Below are 18,868 nucleotides of genomic sequence, written 5' to 3'. Positions count from 1 at the left end.
TACTTTTGTAATTTTTATTTCACTATTGTTTCTTGTAGCTTTTTTTCGAAATTGATAAATAATCTGTAAAATATAAAAACAAATCAAAAGTCCAAAAAAGTAACTGCAATTTTCAATTGCCATCTTCTCAATTAAATAGTGGATTTTTTGTATAAATTTAACACAAAAATAAGAAAAAATCATTTTTATTAACGTAGAAACTTTTTTGAGCTAATGCTCACTTGAAAAATATATACTTATTACAAAATACATATTCATCTTTAATCAAAAAATTGCTTTTGATCCAAGTCTTTGTAAATCATCACATTACAAAGAGGTTTTTTCTGCAAGTTCAGCCGCCCTGGACAACACAATCTGTACGTCAGTAGATGGAAAGTTTTGTAACATTTTGACATTGGCTGCAAAATCACCGGTTAGTATCTGTTCCTTGCACAGTAAAATCATGGCGCAGCAAATATGAATCAAAAATTCAAATCTGTTCTCATCCGAGAACAATGAGTCCCATATCCTCATCACATCTGGCAGTGGAAATTCTTGAGATAATAAGAGAGTCAACCATCTAAAACTGTAGTATTGTGGACATAATTCTTGTTGGTTTAATCGCATCCAAATTTCATAAGAACTGATTTTCAACTCATGCATAAGCTTATTCATCATGGCATTTATTCCAAATTCAGCTTCATCCAATGACTTGATAAAAAAATCCCTTATTTCAGCCATAAGGTTAGTAAAACAAAAGAATGTATCAGCCTCAGCATGTTCCCTCCATTTTTGATCAGGATCACAAGCAAACGCATAGTAGATAGGTCCAACAATTTCGTTCATACCCTGTACATATCCTTGGCCAGGATTCAATTTCGCATACAAAAATAAGACCCTCTCCAGCACTTCCCAGTGTGCTTCACCACCTTCTAAAGGAGCATAATCCTCAATAGCTTTTCTGGCAGGAACAGCAATCTTAGTAACACCCAAGCCTTTCCTCTCCACACTGGCACTTTTTAACACAGTATGATGTACTCTTTGATGCAAACGCTTCTGTCCATTACTGTTAATAATAGCCTCACATGGATACTCGCTACCCTGTTGAAAGAAGGAAATATCTGGACATAGCCTCCTTACGTCCTTATCAATCTGCAACAGTACTTCGTTATCTTTGAAGAATGTCTGCCATTTACTGTCTGGATCTAAATTTAAAGGATGATCATCGGTTGTTACATCTACCCTACCAGCCTCAAGATTAGATTCTCCAGGAATAACAATGAGATCGTCAATAAACGATTTATACAAATCTCTCTTTTGTTTTAAAGTCTCATTCCATTTGTCTCTCTCGTACGGCATGTAGTTTAGAAGTAATTTCCAGCAGAGTGGTCGGAGACTACCTTGATCTGGAATACCATTGAAACACAATTTTTTAAGTTGACGCGGATCAACCTTCTTAGCTGATAGGCAGTCCTCGAACTCTTGGACTTTCTTCTTTAGGATGCTCATTTTTCATACATGCTGCTGCGACTTATGTGGTTATGAAATAACAGGAGGAACACCAAGAGAAAGAGTAAAAACGCCTTTCAGTGAAATAAAACTTTCACAATATCGCTTACTATTATCATCATTTATCCAGAGTCCAGACATCCAGAAAGAGAGGTGTTATCATCACGACGATGATATCCCCCCCGTTTGTAAACGTAAACATATCACGCCGCACAGCTGATTTTTTTAAAATGGCGATGTGTTTGCTTGTTGAGGGCGTCCTCCATTCAATCAAAACGTTTCGCGCATGCGATTAACATAAGTTTGCGAGATATTGTTTAACAACGCTTCTTCCCCGATTACAATATATTATCACGTTTTCGTCAAAGATCAGATTTTAAAACGTAAGAATCACAAATTTTAACTTCCATAAAAATTGAAATACTCCAAAATACAATAAAACTTTTGTATTACGCGTGTACAGAATAGCACGTGGTTAAACCGTGAAATGATGCTGCGACCGGCGACCCGGAACCTCCTCTTGGTAGGTAGGAGATTGAGCACTTGGTCACCTCTTGCTACTGCCTTTAATGCTAAAAGTTCGGGCATGTTCGATTTCAACTTTGGACGCAAAGAAACAGTAAGTAATCTACATTTTCTATTTATGTACTTGCATTCGGGCTTTGTTTATTACGTTTGACAATAATTATATACCAAATATGTGCAGTCTAATTTTGAGAAGCAAGTATGATATCATGACTTTAAATTAACGTTCTTGTACAGGACATTAAAGAGAAGTTGTTAAAAGAAATAAGAAAGGAAAAGAAAATAAATAATGTTGTGATTGGAGGACTTAACTACATAAAGGATGACAGTAAAATGTTGAAGAGTAAAATGGAAGAATGGTTAGTGAATAATTTGAATGTTAAAATATCGATTGAGGATGTATGGAAATCCGGAAAAGGCATTGATGAAAAGATATATTTAAAGTGTAAGTCTTGGGAAGACAAGCAATTAATAATGAACAACAAGAATAAATTGAAAGGAACAAGAATAGCGATTGATCATGATTTTACAACTGAAGAGAAAGAAAGACAGAGAATTATTAGATTTGTTGTTAAATGTTTGAAAAATGAAGGCAAAACAAATATAAAAATAGCATATGAAAAGTTGTATATTGGTAAAGAAGAGTGGTACTGGAATGATATTAAATCTTACTATGAGAATAAATTGGAATTAGACGGTGAACCTGAATAAAAGGAAACCTAAACAAATAAATATTTCAATAAAAAGAGAAATATAAGAAAGGTTACTTAAAAATCAGTGAAATTCAACTTGGAAAAATACTTCAGGCTTGGAAAATACTATAGACTTGTTGAAGTTTTGTGATAAAAAGAAAAAAACAAGAAGAACAAAATTATTGCACTGACTTTCATGAACTATGTCTGTTTTTAGTTGAATGTGTTATAATGTAAATAATTATAAGATTTAATAAAATATAGATGTTATTCAATAAGTAATCTGGCTGCACATACTTTATTGTTTTAGCAATTCATTAACTTCAATTACATGTTAATAATCAAAACTCACAGATGAACTTAATAGAATTATAACATGTCTGTTTTGTTCCAGGGATTCTTTGAAATTCCCGAATTGAAAGATGCAAGTGGTTTTCAAGTACTTGAAAACGAGGTGATATCGCGTTGCGATGAATTGGTCGATGAAGCAACCAAGAATGAAGGAAAACGTACGAGGAAGATGGTGGAAATTTTCGACGAGCTTTCCGACACCCTTTGCAAAGTGGCCGATATGGCAGAATTTGTAAGGGTTGCTCATCCAGATTCTAATTATACGCAAGCTGCCGAACATGCTTGTATCACTATCAGTGGTATTGTCGAAAAGTTGGTTAATGTTCTACATTCTCAATTAATTTTTTTTTGTTCCATAGACTTTATATTAAGATCGAATGTTTTATTTGAAGATTGAACACAAATCGCAGATTGTACGACGCACTATCTAATGTTATAAAGTATGGCGATATCGTTAAGACGTCTGAGATTGATACTCACGTGTCGAATTTGTTCCTATTCGACTTCGAACAATGCGGGATACATTTACCCGAAGAAGAAAGGCGGCAAGTCGTGGAACTTAACGATCGGATTCTTGTGGTTAATAAATTGCAGATTACTATTATACTAAAGACTGCTTCAATAATGAACGTGAATATTATTTTCACAGAACGGACAGAAATTTATGACTGGTGCAGCAGAACCTCGAGTAATTAGTATGAGTGCCTTACCCGAAGAAATTGCTAAACAGTATGTTTAATAATGCGAAAACATGAAATTAATTTTCCATTAAAATTGAATGAATAATATTTTTCAACAGCTTTGCGAATCATGGAGACTCAGTTATAGTAAATGGTTTGAACACTGAATCCAGCAATGCAATGTTGCGAGAAGCTGGCTACAAAATATTTTTGTATCCTGATTCTAAGCAAGAAGTATTGCTTCGAGACTTATTAAACTCACGTCATCAGTTGGCTAGGATATGTGGGTTTCCTACTTATGCGCACAGGTAATATTCTATTTTTTGGTCTCGAAGTATTAAATTTTTAATTGAGATAATGATGAATTTAGAGCCTTGAGAGGAAGCACAGTGGAGACGCCGGAGAACGCAAAAAAATTTTTGAGTTTGATGAATGACGAGTTACAGAATCGTGCGAGAAAGGATTTCAACGAGCTTCAGAAGATCAAAGATGCCGAGACACCAAATAAAACAGCACGTACACTCAAAATATTTTAAGTTTCCTGACAATCACCGTCTACTAATTAAAAATCATTTTCCAGGCAATAATGCCATGGGACACGGCATATCTCTTCTCGAAAGCTCGTAAGTCCTGGCTAGGCTCGTCGAACGAAGAATTCGCACCGTACTTTTCTCTAGGCGCATGTATGGAAGGATTGAATATTCTTACACAGGCACTTTACGGAGTTCGGCTCGAATATCAACCAACGCAAATGGGCGAGGTTTGGGCATCTAATATTCATAAATTGGCTGTGATAGACGAAGATGAAAAGACTTTGGGACATATTTATTGTGATTTCTTCGATAGAGAAAGCAAACCTTGCCAGGACTGCCATTTTACTATTAGGGGTGGACGACAATTGCCTGATGGGACTTATCAGGTAGAGTTTGTTTTTTAATTACTTGCTCACCTAACTTATTGAACAAATTGAAACAAATTTTGCGAATTGGTTACAATGCTATAATTAGATATTCATAAAAATTTACAAAAAGTTAAGAGCGTTCAGTAAAAATTTTAAAGGTAAACTCAAATGTGATATCATAAATTAAACTCAATCTTTAAATAATATCTAATTACGTCTGAATTACTCGCAAGCTAGACTCTCCGCCCAACATCCTTTTAAAAGTCCATAAAAAATTCAATTGTTTGATTATATTACGATTCAATTATTCTTGCTTAGAATCCTATAGTCGTTCTGATGCTATCACTGCCATCGCCAAGGCGTTCAACGCCAAGTCTGCTGAACCCTAATCTAGTGGACAATTTATTCCACGAAATGGGTCACGCATTGCACTCGATGCTCGGCCGAACTAAATACCAACACGTCACCGGCACCAGGTGCAGTACTGATTTCGCTGAGGTGCCAAGTATTCTTATGGAATACTTTTCCAGTGACCCAAGGGTATGTCACACGTGCAAAATTTCGTTTGAATTATTGATTGACTAGAAATTTTTTGACAGATCGTCTCCTTGTTCGCGAGGCACTACGAGACCGGCGAGCGAATCCCGGAAAACATGTTGCACAAAATCTGGGCGTCGAAGAACTTATTCCCTGCGTCAGAAATGCAAAGCCAAGTTTTCTACAGTATGCTAGATCATGTGTATCACAGTGGTGAGGTCAAAGATTCGACTACCGATATTCTCGCACGAATTCAGAATCAATATTACGGTCTGCCATATGTACCAAATACCGTAAGTATTCTTAATTAATTATTAAGATTTTATTCGGCAGTTAATAAGTGTTAAACGGTTTTCTTAGGCCTGGCAGCTAAGATTCTCTCATCTCGTCGGATACGGTGCAAAATACTACTCGTATCTAATATCGCGTGCGATAGCGTCGTGGATTTGGCAAACGTACTTTGAAAACGACCCATTGAGTCGTTCGGCCGGTGAAAAATATAGATACGAGTGTCTTGCTCATGGTGGTGGTAAACCACCATCCAAAGTTGTCGCAGACTTTTTGAACCAAGAAGCGAGTCCGGAAAATTTCACCAAGTCGGTGATTAACGAGATTGATTCGAAGAGCGAAAGAATACAGGTTATTAAAAATATTTAGTAAGATATACAATAATGAACTATTTTTTTGCACGTAAAAAAAATAAAGTTTTCATTGGATTTCATCATGCTATTTATGTAAATCATAGTATTTACATGAAAACGATTGAGTGTTGATTAGTTTATGCAGACCAATATGTATATTTTTTATTATGCTATACCACACTGATTCGGTCTCGAGTAGGAAAAGTCGTTTTTATTAATTGCAACATCTAACACTAAAGAGTATTATATTACGTATTCAGTTTGTAAAAATTCATACTTTAAAATTTCAACGCACTCCGGATTAATTTTAATATTACATGTTATAAGTCTAATATCTATGACGTTAAGTTTTTAGAATTCAAATAAATTTAAACAACGTTTCTAGACTTTATATAATTTATTTATGTCATAATTTACAACAACTTAAGGTTTATCAGAAGTAAAATCACCATCTTACTTAATAGCTAGGAAAGTGGATGATTGAAAAAACAGCTCAATAAAATGACTGTAGTATTGGCATATATATTGTAGTGATGAAAAAGAAAAAGTTACAACGTAGCGAATCAAGTAAAAACAGAACAGTGACTGTGAATAAAAACCATGTATTATAGTTATTTTATTACAAGTACGTACCTGTGTTACTATTTACAACGTCTTTGACAAATATGTCTTACATAAAAATAATGTACCTCTTTACTTTACTGATCCTGACGCTATTTAATGCTCACTTTGACTGACTGGAAAGGCGTTTGTTTTACCAAATGTCAGTCTCAAGATGATTCCTTTTTGCTATTTTGCTTTTCTTCATTTCGAAAACGCGAGGTTACTTTATATCTCTTAGCCAGACAGAATTGATGCAGACTTTTTTACAATTATAATATCAATTCTTATAGAACTCAGTGGTTTTTAAATGTACTTAATGTCTACCACTTGTCTTCTTTTGTTTTTTTCTTTGAAATAATACCCATACATAAATCATTATGCTAATTTTTACAAATAATGATTTCCTTTTTCTATTATTTCAAATTAAACAATTCAACGAGATAAGCAAAGAAATTATTTTATTAATTGACACCACAAAATTTATGTTATAGTTATTGCCAAACAATATTTTCTTCTGCTTGTAAGCTACAATTGAGCCTTGTATACAAAAATGATCGAATGAATCGAGAAAACAATTTTTCTTTTATACACATAATTTTTTCAAATAAAAAAATGTTTCTCCTCAAATATTCTAAAATTTTTCTTTCAATAGCAGCCGAAATTTCTTTTTCAGTTAAACTAAAGTCGCTCACATTTTGTAAAAACGAATGTTTCGCTATTAAAAAAAGCAAACATAGTCGCGGTTACAATTAAATATCGAATCTTTATGTAAAAGCGTCTTCTTTGACAGTTATCATCCATGTTTTTCTATTACTTTCTTACCTACGAACTATACGAGAATACATCTCATTCGATCCTTGCTTCATGTTTTTAGCTAAGAAAAGCAATAATTCAGCTTTATCTCGTCAAAATTCTCCACGTACATTTTTTCTATTTTATTAAGAAACGCAAAAGAAATTACAGAGACTTTCGGGAGACCTGAAAACTGTTTACCGACATATGATTATTCTACGAATTTGTTATTAATTTCTTACTAATGAAGATCACGAAAAAATTATTCGTCAGTGTCAGCTCTATGTCTCACACATATTCTCAGTAAAAAAATAACAAATAATTTGTCACAATACTCAATCAAGTGTCTACAATAATTCACGAATTTCAAAAAACTACAAGTCGGTTCATACAGCATCGCTCATCTCCATTAGATCAAGGCATATCTCTGATTATTTATTTCACAAATATAGCAGTCAAGAGACAGATGTAATCATCTCACTTTCGTGATGAACGAATAAACAAGCAATTTGTTAAATCGTCGATAAAAAACAAAAAGAATGTAAAGATGCTACACACCATCAGTTCTAAAAGTATTGCCATTATCGAACGTTTATTCCTATAAATTGCTGTCGGCACATCTATGTTCTGAACTTTCACTGCATTCGCATTCACACTGCGAGGTTACGCCACGTAGTTATACTGATTCGCGTTATCTCGGTCGCGCTCCATATAGTCTCGGTCGATTAACGATTCTATTCGTTTCTTTAAGTCAGCAGGCTGAAAAAAAATGTTTTGATTTAAGTTCAAGAGTTAAAAAAAATTATTTGGATTGTATACCTTTACGGGAAACTTGAGCTGATTGTACAATTCAGTTATAAGACAGTTATGAATCAATGTTTTCCTCATCTTCATGATTCGAACGATAGCCGCGTCTATTTGGTACTGTCTGTCTTGGTACACTCGTTCTTCCGTCGCTTTTTGTTCTTCGTTCTAAAATTTAGAAAAAAAATATTATTCAACTATCATAAAAATAATATAGTATCCAAAGCAATAAAACTCACTGTCTCCTTCATCTGAATTTGATTAATCTTTATTCTAAATAGTTTGTTAGTAAAGTCTGCATTTAAAATAAATCTATCGTTATCCTCCACGTCACGTCCTTTCGGATTTTTGTGGAGTACCCGGGCTTTACCACAGGCTAATGATTGTAATGTTCGTCGAAGCTCGCCATCTTCGATATTTGTAGCAGTCTTGACTTCTTCCAACGACATGTTATCCGAATCGTTAAAAAGGAGTAAGACAAGAGCTTGGAACAAAGATACTTGCAATTCTTTATTACCCTGCAAAATTGAAACAAATAAATTAAGTTTCAAGAATTGTAAATAATATAATTGTTCAGTTAATGACATTGAATCATACCTGATTGAAAGAAGCCTTGAGTACACAATGCCCAAGCGTAGGTTGCCACTGCAACTTACGACCACTATGCTTTCCCAAATAGAACTTGTTGAAAATATCCTGATACTGAACCATCTCAGCTGGCAAGGTTACTTCCATAACGGGATAAGTCGGCCAGTAACCCATAGTAAGAATCGACACCGTCAAATCCAAGTTACTAGCGATAAGTTCATTTTGCAGATTACCCGAGTACTGTTTGAAAGCGATGTTGATATCCTTACTGAGTTCCATGTCTTTGAACATGCCCTCAAGTTTACTGGTAAAACCACCACCACATTCTTGCTTCAACTTGGACAACATTGATTTTTCTGCGTCCACCGAAGCTGATTTGCCAACTAACAATCTTTTTGCTAGATCCTTTTTATAGAAAGCTTCAAATACATCTTTTCCGTGGATGAAACGGAACAAGACCATTATCTTATCCAACAGACGCTCCAATTCTTCTTCGGTTGCCTCCTTATTGCCAGCTCGCAATTTGCAGTCCACGAACTTTGCTGTAAATTTTTTTAATTTACTTTAGTAAAATACTATACAAAAGCGAAGTATGTGGATTTATTGTAATTAAGTAAAAAGAAACGTATAAACTGGTTTTTTTCATGAAATTATACAAAAATCTAATTGAATTATTATTTAAATTTATACTCAAATTTTACGCACTATATTAAATTTATGTAAAAAATTCATCCATTAAAAGAAAAATACAATATTTACCAATAAGTTCAGCTGGTTTATTTGCTCTTTGATTAATGAATGCCTCGAAAGCTTCTTTCAAACTGTTGGCGAATTTCTCGTTTCTATGAAAACATGTGTTGACAATATTGTCCATTTTATCCTTAAAATCTAGTAATTCTTGTACCATAGTCTTATCTTTCTCTGGATCTATTACTATTGTTTTACCTCGTTTCTATAATAAACAAACGCAATTATCACATAAAATTTCTCAATACATTAGACAGGTAGTTGTTTTGTTACTTGCCTTGATATAACAATTAAAGTTTATACAAAGTTCTGTCAGACCATTTTTAATACGATTGTATAAGTTGTAGAGTAACGACAAATCGCTAATTCTATTCTCATCTAATAATCCACTCAATCCCTTTTGTAAAATACTTGTCACGTGCTCCGACAGCAATTGCTTTTCTACCGTGTGAATCAAAGACCATCTGCAACGCAAAAACATTAAATATTAGTACATTTATGTTTGCTTTAACTCAACAATAAATTATATCTGTTTTTTTAACAAATTTACTTCGTAGAAGAATCGAGGTAATGCAAAAGTCTCTCGTTCTCCTCTTGCAACCGTTTGTCCACGTGAGCAAGATACTCAGGTACATCGTGTTCTTGCATGAGTCTCTGTCCCTCGGCAGCATAAAGCCTCTCAGTGGCACCAAGGAATTTAGATTCAAAGGCGTCCTGATAGATCTGCAGATCTGACAGCATTCGCAGTAAAGACTTGAGTAACGTACGATCGACTGTGTCGCCTTGACGTTCTTTTTCAATTAGCATAAGAAGACCCTCTACAGTGCGTGTTTGTACCAAGTTATTAAGAACAATGTGAAGTCTAAAGAGGTACAGGCCCATATCCCTAAAAAACAACATTTAAAATTTAATTATTAATGTTTATTGTGTAGAAGATATAATAGGATTGAAATGTATTTGTTACCATATAGATGAGATGCCTGGATTTTGTAAGACATAAGTCCTGTCAAGATAAAGAAATATACTTCTAATCATGATCATCTGCCTACAATGAGACTGCCAACACTCGTTCATCTTTTTCAAGAATATATGTCTGTCCATGGACTCGGCTAAAAATTGCTCTGTATTAGCCTTCACATGGCATTCTACCAATTCAGTCAGATTAACATAGAGATTATGAGCCATTTTATGGCTACACATGTTCTCCACTGCTTTGTATAATTCTTCCAAGGAATAACGTATGCTTTTGCTTGTTTGTATTGCGATTACTGCCTCCCTTAACTTTTCCCATGTTTCCTCTTGATAGTTTTCAGGAAGCTTTGGTTTTTCTATTGAAGTGTGAGAATATAAAATTTAAGATTGGTTACTATTGTTGATTAATGTGATGTTTCTTAAATTATAAATAGATTGGATAATGGATATGAATTAGATTGACAGTGTAGACAGCACTTATTTGCAAGGTCTTTGTTCTTGGCAAAGAATTACAAGGTTAACATAAATCTTTTTTTTATTATTTTTGTAACTCATCAAACTAATAATTATTTTATAGGAACTATATTTTTTGAAACTTCAATGATTTCTGATCGAGCAATCTTATATTAAATAGTCATACTTTTTAAGAGTTATAATTGAAAAAATTTAATTATTCAATATGTTTGAGTAGAATGCATAATGATTATGTAATAATTACACATTCAATACATTAAGTTAGTGATATGAAAATTCATTTACCAAAAAAATAATTTCGAAACGGTATTTTTAAAATAAATTATATACTAAATAGCAACAATATATTAGTTAATCAGTTTATTAAATTATCTACACTAAGAAGTAGAATAGGCAATGCTATATTACACGTCTATATATTGCACTTCATATTTTTTTTGGCATAAATCAATAATATTAATAATCATGACAGAACTGTATAAGATTTTGTGCTAGGCAATAAATCATGTATAAAATCTCTTAAAAAATTGATCAATAAGAAAAATAATAAAAAAAACAAGAAATAAATCCTTACCTTTGAAATTTTTAATGATAAGCTTCTTGGCAGTACCAGGTTTGCCAGTAGCCAAGCTTGTAGTCATCTTATTAACTCCATTAGGGTTGGCAACAGCCAGTGAAAAATTGGGTCTTTTGCACTGCTGTGCTTGGGCATTGCCACCAGGTGATGTAGCAGCGTCAGCCATACTAAGGTCTTCTCCGTCAACTGTACTGTTATTGTATCTTGGCCTTTTGAGTGCTGATTGATGCTGGCTGTACTCGCTGGTTGCCAGTACCTGTGTCCTACCCAACCTGGACATATGAGCTCATTGCCTGTTTACACTGTAACACAAGCACATACACTCCTGGTTGTTCTTTTCTCCTTTTGTAGTCTGTAAGTTGATTTCTCTAATTGCCTTCACAATCTTCACTTGATAATATTTAGGCACTAAACAAGATAAACTCCTATTCTTTCAAAACCTTCGAGGCACATGAATAGTTATTTTGTTTCTTAATTATTTTGGAACATCAAAGGCAGCTAAAACTTCCTCCGTCGCTTAACCTCCAAAGTCGAGCACTAGGTGCATCGTGCTCTCATGGATGCGCGAGACTTTTTTAATTCTATTTCTCGCGAACCAAGGACGGATTAACTTTGAGATGGAGTTTCTTAACCTCTGAACAAACGATATAGTAAGTCGCACACGTACTTGGATTTATCCGATTTTCAGTCGTATAAGGGAGACACACTTCAAGCACGTACACTGAGATTTTTCTGGATGGGTCTTTTTTCGTGACACACACGGAGAGCGAGCGTGTATAAAGCGTATCTGTTGTTTTTATTACTGCGCGAGAGCCGAGAGGCGACCGCGTCACTATGTGTGCGTGGGCAAACGGTATGTTATAATAATCAAACGTGATTAATCACATGTGTATGCTCTCTTCGCTCTTCTCTCTTCGCGAAATCAACGTGTAAGTAACTTACCTATAAGCTTACACGTTAGTGGTTTGATTACGAATTACGATACTCGCCCGCTATCAAGACTTCTTAACGTCTTGGGGGCGCGCGTGCAATCTTTTCTTCTGAGTGATGATGAATTTTCGTCGGCGACGGTAAGTATACATATTTATACAATGCGTAATTGAAACGGATGCAGATGCGGTATACGGATAATTTCAATTTTTTTTCTTTATGGAAAAGAAGCGCGCCGAGAAAAGACATCACGTATATTACGTACACGAGAACGCGACGTGTCGAAGATCGAATTTTCCAATGCACCTAAACTTCGAAAGCCGAAACTTCATGATCGCGCGAGCCTCATTCGAATTTCTTTCGCGTCTTCTATTGGCTCATTGTTGTGAGAGTGTAATGTTTACAATCGTAAATTTGATCAACGTCTCTTTTGGGTATTGCTTGATCGCTTTAAAGCAAATTCGTTTTCTCAATTGAAAATGCAGACTATTAAAGTTGAAAATGTCGATCCAAGCAAAACCGTCGCTCCGGAAAAGAAAGCTCAGAATAGAGGTGGGTTATTTATCACATATGAATTCGTGATTTTGGAATCGATTTATTTGTTTTTATAGAAAAACAACTATTGACTTTTGTTGTCAAAGCGACGGCCCGCGATCAAGAAAAGAATATTTTGATATCAAAACTACAGAGAGGTAACGTTCGCGTAGTTCATTTGTGTTGCAAATTTCACCTGATAATTCTCGCGTATCACTTGCAGAAATATCGGAGGCAGTTGAAAATTTGGAAGCATTGCAAGCAGAGGTCACACTGAAGGACAAAATTCTTCGCGCCAAAGACGACGAATTGTTGACTATAAAATCTGAGGTACAACGCGTGTTTAAACTGTTTTACGAAAGGATGGAAAAATTCCCTTGATCGCCTGAATTATTCGTGTTTTTGTAGAACGAAGCATTGAACCAGAAACTACAGCTTTTGTTGAGTGACAATAAAACTCCGTTCAAGTCTGGTAACAACAACTTTGGTCTGAAGAAAAATGACAATAACGTCTTTAAAACTTCACTGAAGCTGATCAACAATGTTGCTCTAAAGAATAATGACAAAGACGTTGTTAAGATCAAAAATAACAAAAGTCCTGGTAATAATAATCACTTGCCTTCTATGATTCCAACTCCTGATATTTCGAGAAAGTAAGTTTTTTTTAGTATTATGTTTATTTACGTATTCACACTTGAATGATGTTTATATTTTGTCTTTTAGGAGGTCGTTTAAGAAGTCTAATATGCCGAAAGATAACATGACAAATGTGAGTTACTCGTGTTCTTAGTTGAATACTGATCTTGTAATTTAATTAAATGTTTGATTATTTTTTATGCAGCTTTTTTACAATTTACGCAAGAAAAGCAAGAAATAGTGTACCAGCTCGATAAACTACATATGAGTAAATTTTTTTATTGACATTATGAAAGAGACGAATTATCATTATTTTTATAGCTTACAATCAAAATCAGTTAAATAAATTAATGCAATCTACATTCATAGTATTGTTTTAATTTATTAGCATGATTATTATTAATTTATGCTTATCCTAATAAATCTTTTTTTTTATATAATTTGGAGCGTTTTTATTCATTTCATTATTATTGAAATACGTGAAAATTCAAATGATACCACGTGTAGCGCACTCTGCGCGCGCATACCCGGCTCCAATAAAATATATATACATGAATGGATGATAATCATAACCTGCAACCAGCAAATTGTCTATATACAGATGTATGTATATATACATAACTGTGATTCGTTAAGAATCTTTCATTATTGTTAATTTTTATACAATGCCACCGAAGAAAGCTGGTCCTAGTGGTACCAAAGCTGGAAAGTCTAAAGGTGGCGGCGGTGGTGATGAAGATAAAGGGAAAGGAGAAAAGAAAGGAGGAACTGCTGTTAAGGTTGGATTTTATAAAATAAAACTACTTTTCATATACTTAAAAAAGGCTGAGTTATAAATAATGATATGTGATAGGTTCGTCACATTCTTTGTGAAAAACAATCTAAAATTCTTGAAGCTATGGAAAAGCTGAAAGCTGGACAAAAATTCAATGAAGTTGCTACAGCATATAGTGAGGACAAAGCAAGATCTGGTGTAAGTGTTTAACAATTTTTTATGTTTTTTAATTAGAACTTATTACTTTTTTCAAAGGTTTAGTTTTTTTATATACTGTTAATAGACTATCACTTTCTAATGGAATATATGTCAGCTTACATTAGACAGTTTCTTAGATTATTTGATTTTCTCTTTGGAATAATAAGTTTATTTGTATTATTTTCTATCAACATTAAAAGTGTCATAATAGATTTATATAAAAATATTAAAATAAAATTATGTATTTTATTTAGGGTGATCTTGGATGGATGACAAGAGGCTCTATGGTAGGACCATTCCAAGAAGCAGCTTTTGCATTACCTGTATCTAGTCTTGGCTCACCAGTCTATACAGATCCACCAGTCAAAACAAAATTTGGCTATCACATAATCATGGTCGAAGGAAAAAAATGATTAGTTAGGTATATATTTTATGAACTTTGTTTAATAAAGATATTTTTTTCTTGTATACAAAAAAAGAGTCAGTACTTGTACAATGCTTGTTGTCACTTGTCACTGCATAATTTAGCACCGTGAAATTATTACATGATGCAAAAAAAATAATGGTATAATACCCGCAACACTCACTCAACTCATCATAAATACATCATTTAATCTCGGTCTTTATAGATCAACTTAACTAATTTGCTATTATATAGGACAGAGTTGTCAATATGTGATAATAATAATAATAAATTAATCAGCATGCACCTCGTCTCAGCCATCAATCGCATCTATGGCCATTGGAAGCGAAATTTTTTTTTTCATACAATTGTTGCAGCAATCACCACAAACATCAATAGAAATCATTTCGCAATCACTTTGGAAGGAAAAAAGAATGGTTCTGTTTTTTGAAAAATTGCTATTAGCGACTGTGGTTTTGATGGAGAAAAAGCCAATCATTAAACTCGGAGATTGGGATTGGTGAAGCGTACGTATTTCAGGAGAGCATCGTTCTCCTCGCAAACCCACGGTTTCTTGTGATGGCAAGCGACGTCGTGCCAGTTGACACCGTCGTTGTAGAATTGATTGAGGATGGCCAAGCAATTCTCGGGTGCACCACCTTGGATAGCCTCACGGTTATCTGGCTGAGGTTTGCCAATACTGAACAGAGACAATGAGAAAGTGGTTAGTATGCGAGGTGAATTCGCAATGTATTTGGAAAATTGAAATCAAATGCTCACCCTCCACTTTCCGACCAGTCGTTCTGGCTACGATCGTTCGTGGGTGCGAGTTTCTGAAGCTCGGCAGTCCAGAACCATCCGTTGATGCGGAGTGGCTGAAGATCGGGCCTCTCGCAGCCCTTGAAGTCGCAGAGGCGACCGGAAGTCCAAATGTACTTGACTTTATCTAGAAAAAGGGCACGCATTCGTAAGCATCGATCCTTCGGAACGTCGACCATCAATTTATAAAGCGTCGAATTACTTTGAACGATGCGGCTCTTGATGAACTCGTTCTCGGCCGAAGTTTCCAACGACACCAAGTCCATGCACCGCTGTCTGCAGAAGTTTCTGGCGGTCAACCAGTCGACTTCTTGGCCCGCCGTTCTACCATCGGCCCACGAGTAATAGTATCCCTTGCCGTTGAAACGCTCGTGGATGATTCCTGGAGCGCAATCGCAGAACGCGTGAGCTAGTTTCAATGGCACGCATCTCCGCGAGCGCGGCTATTCATCTTTCCTTCGCGATCGAGGCCGCTTGACGGAAATTTTATCTTTCCGAAAAAGAGTTCGCGGTCCGTGCCGCGCCGGAGGAAGAAAGCGTTTTCGGCACACTTGGACGCCTACGCGTTTGCGCACCACTTTCTCCGCGCTTGCGTCGCCTGGAAATCGCGACGACCGACCCTTTTGTCGACACTCGTGCTCGACCTACAAATCGGCCACGCGCGCACATCGCACGTGTTTGCTTCTGCGTTTGCTCGAGGTTCGGCTCGCTTCGGCATTTCCCGTTTCAAAACTCGTCGCAATACTATTGCCAGCGCAAAGCTACTTTTTTACTCGAGACGAATGTTCTCGCGAAGATAAAGTTACCTTATACCGTGTAATCGACAACGTTCGCAGTGAGAAAATTGCTTCTATCAGGAACTTTTCTTTCTCGAACCTGCTAAAGCGCATATTACGAATCTCGAATCACGGGAGATTTGTACGCAAAACCGGGTCAAGCTCGCCGCGAACGAAAAACCCGTGTGACCGAACGTTCTAGCGCGTCGCGTCGCTTTCCCGTTTGCTCCCAAAGCCGCCGACGCTCGCATTCAAGATTCACGGAGAGAAAGGAAAAGTCCAGCCCAAACCTTACATGCGTCCGTCGTAACCGTCGCCGGCGCGACACTAAATACCGCGAGCACAGGCGGCGAGAGCTTTCCGTCAGAAAAGACGATGCCTCTTCGGACACAAGTGAAAGGGAGGACAAGTGATCCCGTCGCAGCGCCAGGTTTCTCTCCGCGAAAACAATTATCAGGCGGTTTCGGAACGACCGGGCGCCACGTGTACACAAACGCGAGCTGTCGCACAAGTTGAGCGACGGCGACGCGACGGCGACGCGACAGCGAGCCTTCGGTCCCGTCTGAAAAGAGAAACGAGCTGCGACGTCGGCTGTTTTTTCCCGCGTCGCGCGCTCTCCTTTCGCAGGCTGGTCACTCACTCTGGGCGCAGGCGCCTGGGATCGGCGGCTCCAGCACCCGGCCGCTCGGCTGCTGCGCCACCGCCACGGCGGCCAGCGCCAACACTGCTGCGAATCGCAACATCTCGATGAGCTGCAAACAGTGGAGTTTGTCGATTAGCGCGCGGCCTTGAATCCCGACGACGTACTCGCGCGCCATTTCTCTCCGAATCGCCGCCGACGAGTCTCGTGAATGAATATGAATGAAGCGGAGGGCACGGCGGCTTTCTTCCGAACCGGTTCTCTCTTCCGTGCGTCGCACATACCGCCGCGCCTCCCGCGACCCGCGACTCGGGTCAACAACTCTGTTCTCTTGTGCTTTTTCGTTTGTGTTTTTTTTTGTTTGTTCGTTTTTTAAAAACCATCGCGAGTCCATTGAAAATAAAGCCGACGCTCCCCGGGTGTCGCATCGACGATTAATTGGGCTTGCTACGGAAAAGGCGGTTACACATTTTTATTCGTCGTTTATTTTTCGTGAAAATTAACTGCAGTACTAAATAATACTGGATTATTAAAAAAAAACATTTGTAAACAATGTGTGAATGTTGTATTTATGAGCGAACGCGACACACATTTATATTGACCTATAAAACGCATTGATGTTTTTAACGTTCGTCAAGAGACTAAAGCCAAAGAAAAAATGGTTTTGTTCGGTGAAACATCCCAATCGCGGGGTTCACAGAAGTAAAGCCAAGCGAAATGCGCACTGAATGAAAGAAACTGAGCCGAATGGGAAAAGGAAACGGCAGGCACTCGCGCTGAAATCGAAAAAGGAAATCGAAGCACTGTGCAGCGAAAAGTGAAAAATAAAGAAGTCACTGGGTCGATTCACTTATATGCGGCTTCGTACCTGTGCTGAGAAAGTTGTACGGCTGACGGTGATGATGCTCGAGCAACGACGTTCGCCGATGAACTACGGGCCTCCCGCGGCCCCAATACTCCTATATATATATACAGGCTCTCGCACCTGCGCCTCTTTAGGAATTCGTGCCGGCCGAGCTGTGTCGCACTCTCCTTCCTTCCGATACAGTTTTCATCGTCATCTTTTTTTTTCTTGCCATTACATCTCTCATTTCCATCCATGTTTTTGTCGTTTCAGTTTTCCCTCCAGGGACAGGCAGGGCTTCAAAAATACAAGTTTTTAATAATGTTGCTACGACTGCGATCGCCAATACCAAGAGCTGTTCATCGCACTTCTTTTCAAGACTAATTTCATCGGTTACTTGGAATATTAATGTACGCGTGAGTATATCGAGATCGGAACGGCAAGACAGCCAAATGGCTCACTCGATAAAATGAAGGTGGCTTCAGCGTTCATGGATTTTGTCCATAATTTTCTTAGATTCCCTAGCTATGCTCGTTATATTTAAATATTTATATAGTAAACGTTTTACTGCCTTCTTATGAGATTTATTATACAATGTGACTACATAACGACGACGATGGTTAAGTTTGTCTTCCAAGCGAGTCGCCAGTGGTGGCTTGATCGATGTCGCGCCGCTTCTTCTTCGGGCTTTAATGTATGCTCGGCAATCTTTTCCTCTTTCTTCGAATTATTTTTTATGAAAAATCAATGCTGGAATGCAGGCCTCAAGCTGTCCCCTAAAGATTTATCGAGATTACAATAGCAGTGTGAGTAAAAAAGGAAACGTGCAAATTCGTTTCGTAACGAAGAAAATAAATCAGAATCCGGCTAAATCAACTTACTTCAATGTATTAATCACGCATCAGCACTTGAAATCTCAATGTCTTCCGCATTTCTCTAGT

General features: G+C 36.8%; 6 protein-coding genes across 8 annotated transcripts; 3 read left to right on the top strand and 3 right to left on the bottom strand.

Annotated features, from left to right (window-relative positions):
- Nucleotides 1-199: 199 nt before the first annotated feature.
- LOC131665569 (TBC1 domain family member 13) lies at nucleotides 200-1,757 on the bottom strand. 2 transcript variants are annotated; one of them, XM_058937535.1, is made up of 2 exons: nucleotides 1,599-1,757; nucleotides 200-1,385 (listed from the first exon to the last, which is right to left on the bottom strand). In XM_058937535.1, exons 1-2 carry the CDS (start codon nucleotides 1,627-1,629, stop codon nucleotides 307-309), a joined length of 1,110 nt encoding a protein of 369 aa, XP_058793518.1. In that variant the 5' UTR covers nucleotides 1,630-1,757; the 3' UTR covers nucleotides 200-306. The 2 variants fall into 2 exon arrangements, with proteins under 2 accessions (XP_058793518.1, XP_058793517.1); XM_058937534.1 differs by having other exon boundaries at nucleotides 200-1,688.
- On the top strand, nucleotides 1,731-6,031 carry LOC131665568 (mitochondrial intermediate peptidase). The gene is made up of 11 exons (XM_058937533.1): nucleotides 1,731-1,871; nucleotides 1,952-2,107; nucleotides 3,100-3,368; nucleotides 3,449-3,635; nucleotides 3,706-3,785; nucleotides 3,856-4,044; nucleotides 4,107-4,248; nucleotides 4,317-4,655; nucleotides 4,956-5,177; nucleotides 5,237-5,467; nucleotides 5,535-6,031. The coding sequence occupies exons 2-11, from the start codon at nucleotides 1,976-1,978 to the stop codon at nucleotides 5,829-5,831; spliced, it is 2,088 nt and encodes a 695-aa protein (XP_058793516.1). The 5' UTR covers nucleotides 1,731-1,871; nucleotides 1,952-1,975; the 3' UTR covers nucleotides 5,832-6,031.
- Nucleotides 6,032-6,225: 194 nt separating this feature from the next.
- Nucleotides 6,226-12,495, bottom strand: LOC131665567 (cullin-4A). The gene is made up of 10 exons (XM_058937532.1): nucleotides 12,040-12,495; nucleotides 11,370-11,674; nucleotides 10,314-10,677; nucleotides 9,900-10,235; nucleotides 9,627-9,813; nucleotides 9,362-9,554; nucleotides 8,612-9,144; nucleotides 8,254-8,532; nucleotides 8,030-8,182; nucleotides 6,226-7,969 (listed from the first exon to the last, which is right to left on the bottom strand). The coding sequence occupies exons 2-10, from the start codon at nucleotides 11,650-11,652 to the stop codon at nucleotides 7,874-7,876; spliced, it is 2,424 nt and encodes an 807-aa protein (XP_058793515.1). The 5' UTR covers nucleotides 11,653-11,674; nucleotides 12,040-12,495; the 3' UTR covers nucleotides 6,226-7,873.
- A 148-nt stretch (nucleotides 12,496-12,643) lies between these two features.
- On the top strand, nucleotides 12,644-13,890 carry LOC131665570 (uncharacterized). Its single transcript, XM_058937536.1, has 6 exons — nucleotides 12,644-12,854; nucleotides 12,914-12,994; nucleotides 13,060-13,166; nucleotides 13,245-13,489; nucleotides 13,560-13,605; nucleotides 13,678-13,890. The coding sequence occupies exons 1-6, from the start codon at nucleotides 12,782-12,784 to the stop codon at nucleotides 13,711-13,713; spliced, it is 588 nt and encodes a 195-aa protein (XP_058793519.1). The 5' UTR covers nucleotides 12,644-12,781; the 3' UTR covers nucleotides 13,714-13,890.
- A 170-nt stretch (nucleotides 13,891-14,060) lies between these two features.
- On the top strand, nucleotides 14,061-14,967 carry LOC131665580 (peptidyl-prolyl cis-trans isomerase NIMA-interacting 4). The gene is made up of 3 exons (XM_058937563.1): nucleotides 14,061-14,251; nucleotides 14,326-14,445; nucleotides 14,700-14,967. Exons 1-3 carry the CDS (start codon nucleotides 14,138-14,140, stop codon nucleotides 14,856-14,858), a joined length of 393 nt encoding a protein of 130 aa, XP_058793546.1. The 5' UTR covers nucleotides 14,061-14,137; the 3' UTR covers nucleotides 14,859-14,967.
- Nucleotides 14,968-15,337: 370 nt separating this feature from the next.
- Nucleotides 15,338-18,043, bottom strand: LOC131665579 (uncharacterized). Of its 2 annotated transcripts, none has more exons than XM_058937560.1 (5): nucleotides 17,952-18,043; nucleotides 17,084-17,195; nucleotides 15,870-16,049; nucleotides 15,629-15,794; nucleotides 15,338-15,548 (listed from the first exon to the last, which is right to left on the bottom strand). In XM_058937560.1, the coding sequence occupies exons 2-5, from the start codon at nucleotides 17,184-17,186 to the stop codon at nucleotides 15,347-15,349; spliced, it is 651 nt and encodes a 216-aa protein (XP_058793543.1). In that variant the 5' UTR covers nucleotides 17,187-17,195; nucleotides 17,952-18,043; the 3' UTR covers nucleotides 15,338-15,346. The 2 variants fall into 2 exon arrangements, with proteins under 2 accessions (XP_058793543.1, XP_058793544.1); XM_058937561.1 differs by having other exon boundaries at nucleotides 17,084-17,170; nucleotides 17,952-18,040.
- Between the last annotated feature and the right edge of the window lie 825 nt (nucleotides 18,044-18,868).

Source organism: Phymastichus coffea, unplaced genomic scaffold, assembly GCF_024137745.1.
Source record: "Phymastichus coffea isolate CEN01 unplaced genomic scaffold, Cenicafe_Pcof_1.1 PCOF00053, whole genome shotgun sequence".
NCBI classification, from domain to species: Eukaryota; Metazoa; Arthropoda; class Insecta; order Hymenoptera; family Eulophidae; genus Phymastichus; species Phymastichus coffea.
Note: the sequence above shows the minus strand (reverse complement) of the source record. Positions and strands in the feature narration are given on the sequence as shown.

Excerpts from the sequence above, each read along its gene's own strand:
- LOC131665570 (XM_058937536.1), top strand. The coding sequence starts at position 12,782 with ATGCAGACTATTAAAGTTGAAAATGTCGATCCAAGCAAAACCGTCGCT. Across the intron at positions 12,995-13,059 it reads GATATCAAAACTACAGAGAG|AAATATCGGAGGCAGTTGAA; the intron begins GTAACGTTCGCG and ends TATCACTTGCAG. Across the intron at positions 13,490-13,559 it reads ACTCCTGATATTTCGAGAAA|GAGGTCGTTTAAGAAGTCTA; the intron begins GTAAGTTTTTTT and ends TTTGTCTTTTAG.
- LOC131665579 (XM_058937560.1), bottom strand. The coding sequence starts at position 17,186 with ATGTTGCGATTCGCAGCAGTGTTGGCGCTGGCCGCCGTGGCGGTGGCG. Across the intron at positions 16,050-17,083 it reads CCCAGGCGCCTGCGCCCAGA|GAATCATCCACGAGCGTTTC; the intron begins GTGAGTGACCAG and ends ATTGCGCTCCAG. Across the intron at positions 15,549-15,628 it reads GACTGGTCGGAAAGTGGAGG|TATTGGCAAACCTCAGCCAG; the intron begins GTGAGCATTTGA and ends GTCTCTGTTCAG.
- LOC131665568 (XM_058937533.1), top strand. The coding sequence starts at position 1,976 with ATGATGCTGCGACCGGCGACCCGGAACCTCCTCTTGGTAGGTAGGAGA. Across the intron at positions 4,249-4,316 it reads CCGAGACACCAAATAAAACA|GCAATAATGCCATGGGACAC; the intron begins GCACGTACACTC and ends ATCATTTTCCAG. Across the intron at positions 5,468-5,534 it reads TGCCATATGTACCAAATACC|GCCTGGCAGCTAAGATTCTC; the intron begins GTAAGTATTCTT and ends CGGTTTTCTTAG.
- LOC131665569 (XM_058937534.1), bottom strand. The coding sequence starts at position 1,488 with ATGAGCATCCTAAAGAAGAAAGTCCAAGAGTTCGAGGACTGCCTATCA.
- LOC131665567 (XM_058937532.1), bottom strand. The coding sequence starts at position 11,652 with ATGTCCAGGTTGGGTAGGACACAGGTACTGGCAACCAGCGAGTACAGC. Across the intron at positions 10,236-10,313 it reads CCAGGCATCTCATCTATATG|GGATATGGGCCTGTACCTCT; the intron begins GTAACAAATACA and ends GTTGTTTTTTAG. Across the intron at positions 9,555-9,626 it reads ACTTTAATTGTTATATCAAG|AAACGAGGTAAAACAATAGT; the intron begins GCAAGTAACAAA and ends TGTTTATTATAG.
- LOC131665580 (XM_058937563.1), top strand. The coding sequence starts at position 14,138 with ATGCCACCGAAGAAAGCTGGTCCTAGTGGTACCAAAGCTGGAAAGTCT. Across the intron at positions 14,252-14,325 it reads AAGGAGGAACTGCTGTTAAG|GTTCGTCACATTCTTTGTGA; the intron begins GTTGGATTTTAT and ends GATATGTGATAG. Across the intron at positions 14,446-14,699 it reads AGGACAAAGCAAGATCTGGT|GGTGATCTTGGATGGATGAC; the intron begins GTAAGTGTTTAA and ends TATTTTATTTAG.